Source organism: Emys orbicularis, chromosome 2 (genome assembly GCF_028017835.1).
Source record: "Emys orbicularis isolate rEmyOrb1 chromosome 2, rEmyOrb1.hap1, whole genome shotgun sequence".
Taxonomy (NCBI): domain Eukaryota; kingdom Metazoa; phylum Chordata; order Testudines; family Emydidae; genus Emys; species Emys orbicularis.
Genome location: NC_088684.1, coordinates 89,875,946 through 89,891,407, shown reverse-complemented (window position 1 = coordinate 89,891,407; position 15,462 = coordinate 89,875,946). Strand labels below are relative to the sequence as shown.

Sequence of the window (15,462 nt, the reverse complement as noted above, 5' to 3'; positions counted from 1 at the left end):
GGCCCAGCGTGTGGGGTCTGGGGGAAGTGCCAGGGCACAGGGCTGGGGGAAGGAAGTGCCAGGGCAGGGGCAGTGTGTGGGGTTGGGGGAAGTGCCAGGGCACAGGGCTGGGGGAAGGAAGTGCCAGGGCAGGGGCAGTGTGCGGGGTTGCGGGAAGGAAGCGCCAGGGCGCAGTGCCCGGGCCAGGCGGCGTTGGTCTGGAGAGGAAGTGCAGAGCCAGGGCCAAGTGTGAAATACTCCCCGTGCCAGGTGGGCAGTGCCGGGGCAGGGTGCGTGCCCTGGCTGCCCCCTGTAGGGCCGGGCGGGTCCCCGGCCGCTGCCCTGGAGGCGGCTCCGTGAGTCAGTCAGGAGCGAGGGGCGGGGAGGGCCGCGCTTGTGTGACTCTCCCTGGCGGAGGCGGGAGCGGCGTGTCCGGCTCAGACCCCTCCCTCGCTCGCTGCCTGCGAGTCTCTCTCGGGGACACTAGGAGACGCCGCCAGTGGGCCCGGACCGTACGGGGCCTCCCCTCCTCCTGTCGCGGCGGCGGCTTCCATGTAGCACCGGGCGGGGGGCCTACGGCAAGATGGCGGGTAGGTACCAACCGCCCTCCCGCGCGCCGGGGAGGCCCTGGCACCGCCCTCTCCCCCCACACCGCCAGCTATGCCCGGGCACGGGCAGCGCCCCCCCAGCTCCGCCTGCCGCGGGGAGCGGCCCCTGTGCGTGCGGGGAGGGGGCGGCTGTGGGGCGACGCGCGGGGCCCCCCCTGCACATGGAGGGCGGAGGGGGCCGGGGGCGCGTCGAGGCTGCGGGTACGTCTCATTGTGTCTTTCCCCCTAGATCTGTCGCTGCTCCAGGAGGACCTGCCGGAGGAGATCGACGCGTGTGAGTACCGCCGGCTCCCTCGCCCCACACAGGGGCTGCGCCTCCCCGGCCGGGCGGGCGGGCGGCGGCGGGGCTGGGCTGGGCTGAGGGGCGGCGAGCCCAGGGGCGGTTCCATCGCACTCGCCGCAGCCGGAAGCTCCGGGCATGTCGGGGCCTTGAATGAAACGTGGGGCCAAAGGGGGGTAGGGAGCGAGTGTCTGCCCCGGGGGTGGCACCGCATCCTGGGGTGCGGGGAGCTTTTTTGCGGTGGGTTTTTGGCTTCTTGGGCTTGAACCTGAGAGGAAATAGATTAAAATATGAAAGCCCACGTTGCATTGTGGGAGAAGGAGGCGGTGGCTATGCTCAGCTGCTCCTGCTTCGTCCCTACACGTGTGTGTGTGGCTGGCCGGCCAAAGTTTTCCTCTAATAATGTCTGCGTGGAGGTAGGGAAGGGGGGAACGGGGACAAGCAGGAGCTGATGAGTTGTGGGGAATGCAGTAGTTGGTAGCTGCTGCTGCCGCCTGAGATTCCTTGGTGTGTCATGTAATAATCTCAAAGGCAGGTTATCTTAAGAAAATACTTGCAGGCAGGTTGCGTTTTGCACTTGTTTTAAGGTCGCTTGGTTGTTTGTCGTGCTATGTACTTGGCTGTTGTACAGTTGATTTGATGTGTCATAGAAATTGGATGGCTAAATTTTTAAGCTTTTTAGGCTTTTGTGTTCAGTACATATCTTAGTGATGAATTTGAGTGTACCTTTATGTGATGGGCTGTAGCTCTGTAGAAACCGGATTTCTGAGGACTGATGCTGTATTGAAATTGAGGGCCTTTCTATAAGGGGCCTAGGAGACACATAAAAGGCAGCGTTAGAAAAGTTTGTTTTAGTGGTGGTGTTGCATATGAGACATGGAAAATGAACTAACTTGCATGCATTTCTTTCTTGAAATGAAAGGGATGGGAAAGATCTTAGTGTTTGAAAAAGAATTAATCTTGTGTTGTACTATAAAAGAAGCCTTAGTGCGCAATTCAGTATTAGTAACAGGATGTATGCTTAGTTTCTGTTTAAAACAATAATAAATGCAGTGATGTGAAGTCTATGATAATAGTTGTGTCTTCAGCACATGTGAACTATGGAATGTAAAAAGTAATCTACAGTAAGAAACTACTATTGGGACATGACTATTAGAAAACTCTGGCTAAAGAGTAGAGCTGGAAACATTAAAACCAAGTTAATTTTAAGGTGGGGACGAAAGAATACTTAGCATGTTCTATGGTTAACAAGTCCTTCAGATTTAGGTCTCAATCCTGCAACCTGCTTTGTGGGTGTAGACCCATTGACTTCAGTAAAGTCCATATAGACACAGGAGCCTGCCCAGAAGGAGCAGCTTTCAGGATTGGGTCCCTAGATCAGTGAAAATAAGCTTTTAAGAAATCTAAAACCAGTGGAAATGTTTCTATTAAATTATTTTTGGACGGTCAAGTAGAATTTCAGTTTTACACAAATATTACCCTGCAGCGATTGTAACACACTATATCAGCATTTTGTCCTGTGTTCTTTCTGCTTTTTCATAGTAAACTACTTTTCAAGAGAGAGTCTCTCTTGTAAGGCTTAAAAACTATTACAAACTATTTTTTTTAAATTTAACATTACTAGATATCAGATTGATGTCCCTTAATCTGTGTGGGATACTTTTGTGAATAGTTAAGGAATTTTTTTAATGATGTAACGTATTACTTTTCCCTTGTGTCTTTGCAGTCAAGAAAGTTGCATTTTTAAAGTTGGATAAAAGAGATTGTAGGTCTTTTAAGAGGTAGCTAGAGGAGAATATTGATATACTTTCACACACCACACACACTTTGAATCTTTACCCTGATGCTTCCAAAGGTAGATGAAAAATCATGGATTTGCCTTAAAAAAGAAGAAATAACAGTATCAGAACTCTTGGGGATATAAGAATCAAAGATCAGACAAGAGCTGTCCTAGAAATCTGAAGGAAGTATTCAGACAATTAATAAAAATATTCAAGACCTTACTGGGAAAGAGGGAGGTTCTGATGTATCAGAGAGCACCGAAGTTATTTGTAGAGAAGAACCAAGAAACTGGATTAAACCAGATTATACAACATAACATAGGAAACAATTCTGTATTGTCAGGGGGACTAGATTAGATTATTTTAAAGGTCTTTTACAATTCTAACTTCTGTAGGTTTCAGTAGTTGTAATGTTGACTTCAGTAGTGGGATTATCCTTGATGTGAACCAGAGGCACCCTGGGAACACACAGGCTCTCTGCGCTGTACATTGGTTAAAAGGCATTGTAGATAACCATGGATTAGAATTCTTTGAACTAGTAGTGCTTTGTAGCCACAAACAACAGCTGTGTCAGTCAATTTACAAAACTTAATTTTATGAATTAATTGTAACACTTGGGATGAGGTTTTACGCTCAGGTGTGAGTGAACTGGAATCTACAAAGGTTTATCCAAAAAAAGACAGCCATGATTGTAACAGCTGACCCAGTTCAGACAATTGTTTTAACACCATCATACAGTGCAGTGGCTCTCATTTTTAAATTACCCCACGGTCCTCTTTCCAGCAACAAGTTGAGAACTGGTTCTGGGACATGTTTGAAAAGTCCCAGAATACACTCATGCAGTCTTGGTCATAAAAAGCTTGTTATGTGAATGCATCCATTTAGTTCTGTCAAAAACAGTCTTGTTTTGGACATGCTGGATTGTTGCAAGAATAAGCAAGACAAATGTTAATGTATTATCCCTGTAGTAAACTATGGCATAATTTATAGGTCAACACAGTTTTTTCATAAAAGGATATAGCAATCTAACAAATGTCTGTATGTTTGAAATGAGCTCAACTAACTGGGTGTCTGGGAAACAAAACTACCTAGACTTTTTGAAAATCTTTGATATTAGACCAATTTAAAAAAAAAACTTGTCTATAAAAGCTGGCAAGTATGCGACCAGGAAAAAAGGAGTGATGAAGAGTATCTGAGTATATAAAGAGCTCAGTTGGATTTCAGAGACATGAAAGTATGTGTTGATGGAACATGTGTGAATTAGGAGGTGACTAGTTTAATATCACATAGCTCATTAGTGGGTCCAATTTTGCCCTTTCAGTGAACTGGAAGAAGAATGTGCAGCAAGCATGAAATGTTATGATTCCAAACTGGGAAGTCTTTTTATTTATTTATTTATTTATTTATTTTTAGTTAAGAAAAAGAAAAGAAAAAGTACTATAACTTTGCACTGAATATGGATAGGTAAATTGATTATGGAATTAAAAGTACATATATTTAAGGTGAGTGACAAATACTTCTTATTAGTCCTGTTACAAAACAGCAGGAGAAAGCTTGGGTGGGGGATGGGGGGTATTAAATTAAATTCCACAGTGTTAAGACACTGTCAGATACAGTAAGCCAAAAATCAGAATATCTTTAATAGTTTTGTAGAGGATATATGCTATAGTCTTTATTCCAGCTTGTTATTGGGTATGTTTTTAATCCCTCCAGAATTAAATATTCTAAAATGTCCACTTAATCAAGGTCTTGCATGTCACTAGGCAGTTTGTGTTTTCCCTATGTCATCATACCTGCGCATCAGATAATATTCCTATTAAATATCAGATTTTAAAAGTATTCTGTTTTTGATTTATCAGACTTGACAGTATGCCTTTAGCAGCAGGTGACACTGGGAAAATTAGATGCTGCCAGGCATTCATTGATGGACATATAAGTCAAAGGAAATGTTTCTAGTACTTTAAACGAGACTAGCAAAACTACTTTTGGATTAATGGGTGTAGTGCTGGTTGCTATATAGACATGGGAAAAATACAGTGGGACACATAGAATAAGGCCCAAGACTGTAGAATCTTGTTCAAAATTTGGTAAAGAGAAAACTGGTAGTCTTGTAAGAGCACACTTCATAAAAAAATATACAGACAAATAGATTCGGCCTAAATTGTAGGCTTAGAGCAGTGTTTATCAACCTCTTTGATACTAAGGACCGGCTTGCTGCCTTCCTGTATTGCAGGGGTTCTCAAACTGGGGGTCGGGACCCCTCAGGGGGTTGCGAGGTTATTACATGGGGGGGTTGCGAGCTGCCAGCCTCCACCCCAAACCCCGCTTTGCCTCCAGCATTTATAATGGTGTTAAATATATAAAAAGTTTTTTTTTTTAATTTATAAGGGCGGGGGGTCGCACTCAGAGGCTTGCTATGTGAAAGGGGTCACCAGTACAAAAGTTTGAGAACCACTGCTATATTGTGTCAGGGAAATATCAGGGACCAGTTGTTGAAAAACACTGGCTAAGAGTGTGGCGAATGGCCATGGGGAGATTACATTCAAAAAATCTAATGTGATTCTAATGTCTGCATGTCTATTTTTTAAAAAATAATTAAATGAAAGGGAAGTGTCTCAAGATACTAGTAATGAGATAATGGAGTCTTTCACCCCTGAGTTCCCAGTTTGAATCCAGCCTCTGTTAGTAGTGACTGAAAATTTTACCATGTGGCTATTATATAAAATAAGGGTTTGTCTTCATTGTGGGACTTACATTGACATAGCTGTGTGTCAAGGGTGTGAAAAATCCACACTTGTGCTGAGCTAACCCCTGTGTAGACAGTGCTAGGTCAATGAAAGAATTCTTCCATTGACCTACCTACTGCTTCTTGGGGAGTTGAATTATTTATGCTGATGGGCGCACTCCTCTCGGTGTAGGTAGTGCTATGCTGAAGTGCTACAGCAGCACAGGTGTAACTGTGCCACAGTGGTGGTTTAAGTGTAGACATATCCTAAGTTAGTACTTCTAGTTTTGTTTCAAGTAGGTGGGTATCCACATCACAGCTTGGACTAACTGATGGCTTTGGGCCACTTGGCAACTGTGCAGATGGAGACTGAATAGTAGTTGTCACTTCAGATCAGGTTGGTGATATATTGGAAGGGCTTGTTTGCACTGGTGCAACTTGTATTGCATGTGTCTATTAGATAAGTGGAATACTGCCATCTCTTTGGTTTTCAAGCCAGCTTCTGGCACAATCATGGAAAACAAAATTCAGTGGAAATAATTTGACTTTAATTTAAATTAACGTTTGCTTTGTGTTTTGGAAATTCAAATAGACTAGCTTGGACAATGGCACTAAACAGAGTACTGAAAAGCAAGCAAATAGCATAAATGATAAGAAGTAAATTGAAATACATTTAAATACTCCTCCCAGTAGCTAAAAAGCCTGTAAAACAGTGGTGGGCCGCACGCGGCCCGTCAGGGTAATCTGCTGGTGGGCCGCCAGACAGTTTGTTTACATTTGCACGGCTGCCCACAGCTACCAGTGGTCGCGGTTCGCTGTTCCCAGCCAATGGGAGCTGCGGGAAGTGGCGCGGGCTGTGGGCCACAGGTTGCCCACCACTGGTGTAAGATCATCCTTAAGCAATTTTTTTTCCAGTGCACACATCCAAAGGCTTCACGTGTCAGTACAAGAAGCTGTAATCAAAATTGTCATGATGCCAACTTTTTCTAGTTTGCTCATTGCTATGCCCATGATGTTTGTGTGTGTTCTGAAAAGATGCATAATTAGAATCCTGAGTGTGAAATCATAATAACAATGTGATATCAGCTTTCAGCACTGCTGTCACACATGCCCTATAAAACTGGCATGATACAAGCACTAAATGTGGGTAAGTCATTGGAGTTCACCCTTACCTACTGGTACACATGGTATGAGTAGGACCTTCTTGCACTGGGGCCTCTTGGCTCTTCCATATTAGTTTCACTGCAGGGGAAGAGTTAACTAGGAGTCCTTGAGTCCTGTGGTGCTTTTAGCAGCTGTTTGTGTGCAGGGAGTCAGGAAATTTAATTTTTTTAGTTTAATTTCACTACAGGTAGGACTCAAGCTCTTTCCCTGCCACTAGACATGTAGCACTAACTAGTGGTTGCAGCACTAACCACTGATGCCACCAAAGTTCCTGCTAACTCAGCCCTCAAAGGGAGAATAACAGAGAGTGCCAGGCAGAGGTTACGTTACTGGTCATGCTACCAGAATGACAGTAGTACATGCTCTGTTTTGAACATGTTGCTAGTGGTTTGTGCTAGCATTGTTGCTGACTAAAGGTAGTACTCGGAGCTAGTACCACGATGCTGCTGTGATTCTGGCTACTGCTTTGTAGGAATGTCATGCTCATTTGGTAATATATTTGGTTTTTAGTGCTCAGAAGGCATACCTATTAAGTCTCCAGTTTTCCTTGGACCAGACCTGCTTGGTTTTCTGATTTTTGGCTGCCATCTCTTGGGCTCCTGAGTGCATGCCTGAATGTTCTGAGAAGTGGGAGGCTCACCAGCAAATAAGACTGAGGTGCTTCTTTTTCATACACTTCTAGTCTTTGTGGTCTCAACTGAGTTGCTCCAGTCCAGGGCTGAGACCCATAGTAAGGAGGAGCTGTGGGGAGAGGGATAGCTCATGCTTGGTATGACACAGGCAAATGCGGTCCCTTCCTGGTCCTTCACACAGATGCCACAACCCCCACAGCAGGGGGTCAAAGAGGAGATTATTTTCCAGCCTCCACCTCTTCCCTGCTGCTGATGCCAAGCCCCACAGCATTAAGTAAATCTGCTTCTTTTACCGCTACGCCCACCTTGCCTCTGCTGAGTACCCCTGAGTTGAGGGCACTGGCTCCTTCTCTCTCCCTTCTCTTGTTTCCTGCTGCTGCTGACCACCCCTTGGTTATGGGAAACAGGTACTCCTTCCAAGGGAAAATGCTCAAAAGGAGAAGCAGGGGAAAGAGAGACAAAGAGGCAGATAAAGGTGAGGGGAGACTTGTCAGAAGGGAACTGATGAGCGTGTGTGGCTAGAATGTTTCACCTCCACTTTGTCAGTAGGCAAAAGTAGAGACTACAGGATGCTGGGATAACACACCTCACTTTCTCTGTGTGCAGAGGGGACTTTGTAAGAGCTGTGGGGAAGAGCAACAGCAGCAACATATGGCTAGTGGCACAGCAGGGCCTTGTGAGTCGCAGCTCCCAGAGAGAGTGTGTCACCCCAAAGGAAACAGGAATATCAGGGTTTCTGCTGCGTGGAGCTACTTTGGGTGTGTAACATGAATGGAGTTAACATGGGTGTTTTTGTTTGTTTGGGTTGGTGGGACAGTGCCAATGTTCCCTTAAAGTTTTTTCCATCTATGTGCGGAATGAATTTTGTTATGTGCACCAATATCGAGGTAATGTTTAGATGTGCGCCACCAGTAGAAACAAAAAATCTCTCTCTCTCGAGGGAGGGAGGGAGAGAGAGAGAGAGGTTTTTTGTGTGTGTGTGTATATATATATTAAAAACAATGACGATAGGGATAATTACTCCAGCCAGGACAGGGAAGGCATTTTAGAATTCACTACTCAAAGAATTGAATTTAAGGATAAAGAGAGAAATAAAATTATGAAATGCATAGACCAGTCAAAAAACTAAAATAACAGCATTTTGAAAGAATAACATTACAGAGAATATATATGCATTGCAGGAAGTACCAAGAAGTAACAGCAACAACAATAACAAAAGTATGTGTTTGGGAGGTGTGTGTGTGTGTGTGTGTGTGTGTGTACTGGCTTCTGGGAAAGTGTATGAGAGACTGCGCTGTCTCATTAAGCAGAGAGGCACTCACCGGTCTGAAGGCTCCTTCAGCTGCTCCATCCTGCTCTTGAGCCCTGTCTCCCCTCCCCTGCTCTGCGGAGATGGGGTACATGGGCGGGGGGGAGAGGGACTCCCTGATATCAGCGCCCCCCTCGGCTCTGCACAGCAAGCAGGAGGGTCCCGGGAGCAGCTAACCAGGGGGCTTCAAGGCAGAGGGCAGGAGTAATGTGGCTACAGAACAGCGTGGGGCACCTGAACACAAGTCACTGGATGTGCACAGCACTTGATTGACTCTTGGTTGGCCATGCAGCCACGTAGCTTAGAGGGAACACTGCACAGTGCATTTTCCCTCCTTAGCTCTCGTCCCTAACACCCCTACACTACTTGCACTACATTGATGACATCTTCATCATCTGGACCCATGGAAAAGAAGCCCTTGAGGAATTCCACCATGATTTCAACAATTTCCATCCCACCATCAACTTCAGCCTGGACCAATCCACACAAGCGGTCCATTACCTGGACACTACTGTGCTAATATGCGATGGTCACATAAACACCACCCTATACCGGAAACCTACTGACCGCTATACTTACTTACATGCCTCCAGCTTCCATCCAGGACACACCACACGATCCATTGTCTACAGCCAAGCTCTAAGATACAACCAAATTTGCTCCAATCCCTCAGACAGAGACAAACACCTACAAGATCTCTATCAAGTATTTTTAAAACTAAAATACCCACCTGCTGCAGTGAAAAAACAGATTGACAGAGCCAGAAGAGTACCCAGGGGTCACCTACTACAGGACAGGCCCAACAAAGAAAATAACAGAACGCCACTAGCCGTCACCTTCAGCTCCCAACTAAAACCTCTTCAATGCATCATCAAAGATCTACAACCTATCCTGAAAGACGATCCCTCACTCTCACAGATCTTGGGAGACAGACCAGTCCTCGCTTACAGACCGCCCCCCAACCTGAAGCAAATACTCACCAGCAACCACACAACAACAACACTAATCTAGGAACCTATCCTTGCAACAAAGCCCGATGCCCACTCTGTCCACATATCTATTCAGGTGACACCATCATAGGACCTAATCACATCAGCCACTCCATCAGGGGCTCGTTCACCTGCACTTCTACCAATGTGATATATGCCATCATGTGCCAGCAATGCCCCTCTGCCATGTACATTGGCCAAACCAGACAGTCTCTACGCAAAAGAATAAATGGACACAAATCTGACATCAGGAATCATAACGTTCAAAAACCAGTAGGAGAACACCTCAACCTCTCTGGTCACTCAGTAACAGACTGAAAGGTGGCAATTTTGCAACAGAAAAGCCTCAAAAACAGACTCCAACGAGAAACTGCTGAACTGGAATTAATTTGCAAACTAGATACCATTAACTTGTGTTTGAATAGAGACTGGGAGTGGCTGGGTCACTACACAAATTGAATCTATTTCCTAATGTTAAGTATCCTCACACCTTCTTGTCAACTGTCTGAAATGAGCCATCTTAATTATCACTACGAAAGTTTTTTTTTCTCCTGCTGATAATAGCTCATCTTAATTAATTAGCCTCTTAGAGTTGGTATGGCAACTTCCACCTTTTCATGTTCTGTGTGTGTATGTATATATGTGTGTGTGTGTGTGTGTGTATGTACTTTATGTTCCATTCTATGCATCTGATGAAGTGAGCTGTAGCCCATGAAAGCTTATGCTCAAATACATTTGTTAGTCTCTAAGGTGCCACAAGTACTTCTGTTCTTTTTGGGGATACAGACTAACATGGCTGTTACTCTGAAACCTTAGGCTCAAGTGTTTAACTTCATGTTTATGCTTCAGTTTCACTAGGCCAAAACAGGCACCAAAATATCTTGTGCATTTTTTTACTGACTTTTATAGCACATCTGTCTCTGTAGCAGAACAGCTAATACTGTGGTGAGGGCTGAGAAGTGGTAAATGGTTTTTTTCATTTTAAATAAAAGCAAATGGAGTAATATATATATTCATTATTACTCAGTTAAGGCATACCATAATTTGCATAAAACCTCCAGATCTTTGGACCTTCAGGCTTAGCAGATATGGTAAGGTCTGATGCGCTAAAACAGTGTCACCATTAACACAATGAATTTCTATATGGAAGATATTCCAGATTGTTTGGAATAGAAATTATTGGGTGACACATGACTGTCCTCCCCTGGTAAATGTATCCATTTAGGTGCTTTTGTGGTCCCTGTCACTATAGTATGCAAGCATCTCCCACATACTTAAAAATAGAAATAACAATATTTTGCTTCCTCTCCAGGCTCTAGGATAGGTAACTTCTTTAGTTTATACGGCTGTTTGTTTGTGTGTGTGTGAGAGAAGAGGGTTGTGGGGGAAATCTTATTAAGGTAGAGGTAAATCAAAGAATTGAGTTCTGCATTTAATTCTGAAAGTGGTGATGGCCTTGACCACTTTTATCTTTTGTAAGAGTGAATACTGTAGGCTAAATTCAGCTCCAGTGGCAGTTCATGCATTCACAAGCCTCGTCCTATTGGTCAGATTTTAGGCCTGGTCTACACTAAACTTAGATTGGCCCAGCTGCATTGCTCATAGGGTGACCAGATGTCCCAATTTTATAGGGACAGACCTGATTTTTGGGTCTTTTTCTTATATAGGCTCCTGTTACCCCCAACCCCCGTCCCGATTTTTCACATTTGCTGTCTGGTCACCCTAGTTGCTCAGGTGTATGAAAATTCCAACCCCCTGAGTGAGATAGTTAAGCCAACCTAACCCCCAGTGTACACAGCGCTAGGCCAATGGAAGAATTCCTCTGTCGACCTAGCTACTGCCTCTCAGAGAAGTGGATTACCTATGCTGGTGGGAGAACCCTTCCTGTTGGTGTAGGTAGTGTCTACACTGAAGCATTCCAGCAGCACAGCTCCAATGATGGATCTGCGCTGCTGTAGCATTTCAAGTGCAGATAAGCCCTTACTCTTCCAACAGAATATAGGACGTCGTGGTTGCAAGAAGGAGTGATCTTCAAACTAGATAGCGGTCCCTTGGAGGACTTTGAATATCAGGGTAAAGATTTTGAACTTGATTATTTGGGGCATCAGGAGCACTGAGGTGATACTTTCATAGTCATTTGCAAAGCAGATGGGCAGCTGTATTTTATAGGGTGTGGCTCTGTTCCTAGATATAGAGACCAGGAATGCATTGATTACTGTGGCAGGTCTATATCTGATCGGATCCTGTGCAGTCTTCTGGTCAGTTGCAGATGGATATTTTTTTTGCTGCTATGACTTTTTGAGCATCTTGTAGCAGAGAGGCATTGGAAGAAAATGATCCAAGGCTGCAGACTGACTCCACAATTGGAGGGAAGATGCCCTTGACAGTGGGGGAGGTAGTAGAGGAGGGAAGATCTTTAAAATGCTTCGCTCTTCCTACTAGCATCACCTCAGTCTTGCCTGGTTTAAGCTTTTAGTCAGCTGTTCTTCATCCAGGTTCTCTAGATACATAAAATTGTTTGGGAAGGAGGGAGGAAGAAAAGAAAAAAAAATCCTGTTGATGGATGTGGCATAAAAATGTAGATAGGAAGGAAGGAAGTCACCAGACAGAATACAAAGTAAATAAATCAGCAGTTTGCCACTTGATATGCTTCCATTCTGCCTCAATTTGCTTTGAACCAAATTATACCTTAATTCATCTGTGCACAGGTACCAGATTCAGTCTGAACTTGTCCATATATTGACCAGAGAACCGCAAAAGAGAGAAACTTTCCCTTTGTTTTCTGTGTGGCTTTTGTTTCTTCATAAAGTGCATACTTTTTATTTTTTAGCTGTATCTATTCCCACTGCTTAGTGGATCTCAAGTAGCGCCCTTGTTTCCTCAGTGATGTTTGGTAAGAGGATGTCACAATTCCGTTAGCATGCCTAATGACTACATTTACATTTGTAACTTCATTATTTAAAAAAATGAATAAAATGTATATTTGAATTTAAAAAACCTACAAAAGAGGTAGCTGGTTGTGTTTAGTCTTGAGCTTTTGGGTCAGGGTAACATGGTAATAGCTGGTTTGGAATTTATTCAAGATTGTTTATAAGTGGTCCCTTTTATTTTGTAATTTTGCTGAGTAAAATTATAAAGCAATCACAATCCTATTCTTAACAACTTACTGCCAATAGTAACATCAACAACAGGGTGTTGAGGTTGCATTTGCCTTTCATTTTGCTCTACTGTAGTCTAATTTGGTGGCAAATTCATGTGTTTCCTAGAAAATCCTCTTGACCATTTTGGTAATGGGACCAGCATCTAAAACAATGAAAGGCATCTGGATCAGGCTGGCCAGGAGGTGAAATTGGTTTCTTAGGTGTATTATGTGAAATAGATAGATATAAATATATACTGTATGTATAACTATCTTTATGTATCCATATATCATAACAACAACAGTCTACCTAACAAACAAGATCTCCCCATTATTTAAATATGGTGATCAGTTATTTTGTAACAGCACAGTAGACATGAGAATGCTATTGGGATACAGAATGGAAAATGACAGATGTAAAGGTTAGTTTCAAATGACATTGTCAGAAGTCCTGATATACTTTACTGTTGTATGTTGCATAACTTTGGAAATTAGAAAGACATTGCACACCCTAGAACACCTGCCTTCTGGTTACTGAGTTATCACTATACAATGTGCTCTCTGAATCTTTATGAGAAGGTATTTAGTAACGTAGAGTACGTAACAGGTGTGGATAAATTAAATTTAGTCGTGTCTATGCTACAAAAAAGTCCACTGTAGGAGAGCCATTTATGTTATCTCTCAAAAAAATGTGGAGGTGAGTAATCAAAGTGGGTTTGGCAAGCATGGTCTGGTGGTCAGATATGGTCAAAATGTTTTTTGAAAGTCATTTTCAAATCAAGCTAGTAATAGGAGTGAGTTGAAAGATTAGGTAACTTCTGATGTTTGGTTATGGTGGTGGTGGTTTTTTTTATGTTGTCTGCCCTATCTATAGTACAGAGACAATGTAGGTGAGGTTATGTCTTTTACTGGACCAACTTAAAAGATAGAAGATACTATCTCACCCACCTTGTGTCTTTAATATCCTGGCACCAACACGGCTACAACTACACTGCATACTATCTATAGTCCAGCTTTTTAACCTCAAGTTTGTTACCAGTTAGATAACTGGTTGTCTCTAAATGTAGTTTGTCTCAACACATAGCATGGTTAAAGCTTAGTTAATAACTATGGCCGCTAACAGCGTTAAGTCCTTGTTGTAGGACATGGATATATGGGACATTTTAAAGAGAAGCCCAATATACCTTTAGGCACTGTACAGAGACATAGCGAGAGAGAGATCCTGCTCTGAAGAGTTTATAATAGACAAAACAGACAAATAGTGGAGGGAAACAGGTAGAGAGGTGAAGTAACTTGGCTAAGGTCACAGAACAGGTCAGTGACAGAGGAGATACAGTTTCTATTCTTGGCTGACTCCTAATCCAGCTCTGTCTACTAAATCCTGTGGTGCTCAGATGATGTCAGCATAGTTTTAATTTGCTCTTCAAAGCAAGGCATTCCGTCATTTTGGATGGTTGCAGTACTAATGTGGACAGAAAGTGCTGGCATTGGAGGTATCCCTCCCAGTACTGTCCCACAATACCTCTGCCACTACTCGGGGGAAATTCTGCACTCTGGGTATATGATGTTTCATTGAGATTTCAGTTTTCCATCGCCCCTTTTGTTTCACTTGTCAAATGTAAGCACTTACGTCTTTCAAGAAGAAAATAGGACAGGGGAGAAAATGGGGAGCTGTGCAGGGACCGCCACAACACAGTTCTTCTGCAATGGTTTAGGATGTGTTATATGTGGACATGGTGCTTGGTATACACCTGAAACAGAACAGCTATTGTGGATGCAATGTCCTGTTACAACTTCTATAAGCTGTGCTTGGTTTCTGCACGCACTGTTCAAGATGTGGGCGTACCATGGATTTATACAGAGGCAATATGATATTTTCTGTTTTATTATCTGTCCCTTTCCTAACGATTCCCAACATTCTGTTCACTTTTTTGACTGCCGCTGCACATTAAGTGGATGTTTTCAGAGAAATATCCACAGGGACACCAAGTTCTCTTTCTTGAGTAGTAACAGCTAATTTAGATCCTATCATTTTATATGATTATATTTTCCAATGTGCATTACTTTGTATGTATCAACATTGAATTTCATCTGCCATTTTGTTGCCCAGTCACCCAGTTTTGTAAGATCCCTTTGTAACACTTGGCAGTCTACTTTGGACTTAACTATCTTGAGTAGGGAAATTGGACTAGAAGTAAGGAATGGTGCACCAGATTCTTTATATACTAAAAAATTTGTGTCCTATAAATGGCTTGTCTACATGGGGAAACTGACTAGAATAACATTTGCAGAATAGCTTTCTTTGTGGACACTTATTCCGGAATAACAGAAGCTTATTGCAGAAAAGCTTATTTGGCAATAGCTATTCTGGTCAATTTTCCTGTGTAGATAAGCCCTAAGTAGTCACATTTTATTCTGGATCAGCAGATGTGTTCTCTTTTGTCCTTTTTCACTCTTAAAGATGGAAAATCACACCATGTTAGATTCCTCTGTCAGTTCTATTACCGTTCAGCTGGCACAGGAACTGTGAGGCAGAAAAGTTTCAGTACTTTACAGAACTCTTGAATGTGTCTGAGAGTAAAAACCAGGAAAGTGAACAGTTTAATATGACAAAAGATTAGTGTTCGCCCTCCCACAAAAATATTTTGTCAAGAAAGCAAATTAATAGTCTCAGTGTGAGATGAATCTGAAAAGTTGATGAAAAATACAGATTAATTACAGGTAGCTGATTTTGGATTAAGTAAATGTAACTCTTCTTTTCCATACTGAAAATGGAATGGTCTACCTAACACAAGGGTTCTCAAACTTTTTTTTGCTGGGTTCCCCTTTACAAATATTTCAGACTGTGATGACACC

At 43.1% G+C, this 15,462-nt stretch overlaps 1 protein-coding gene across 1 annotated transcript in view; it reads left to right on the top strand.

Moving 5' to 3' along the window:
• Positions 1-509: 509 nt before the first annotated feature.
• Positions 510-15,462, top strand: part of PPP4R1 (protein phosphatase 4 regulatory subunit 1) — an 89,290-nt gene continuing 74,337 nt past the window's right edge. The window contains exons 1-2 of the mRNA XM_065398799.1: positions 510-569; positions 817-861. Of these exons, the coding sequence (XP_065254871.1) occupies positions 563-569; positions 817-861 (52 nt within the window). The 5' untranslated portion in view covers positions 510-562. The remainder of the gene's footprint in view (positions 570-816; positions 862-15,462) is intronic.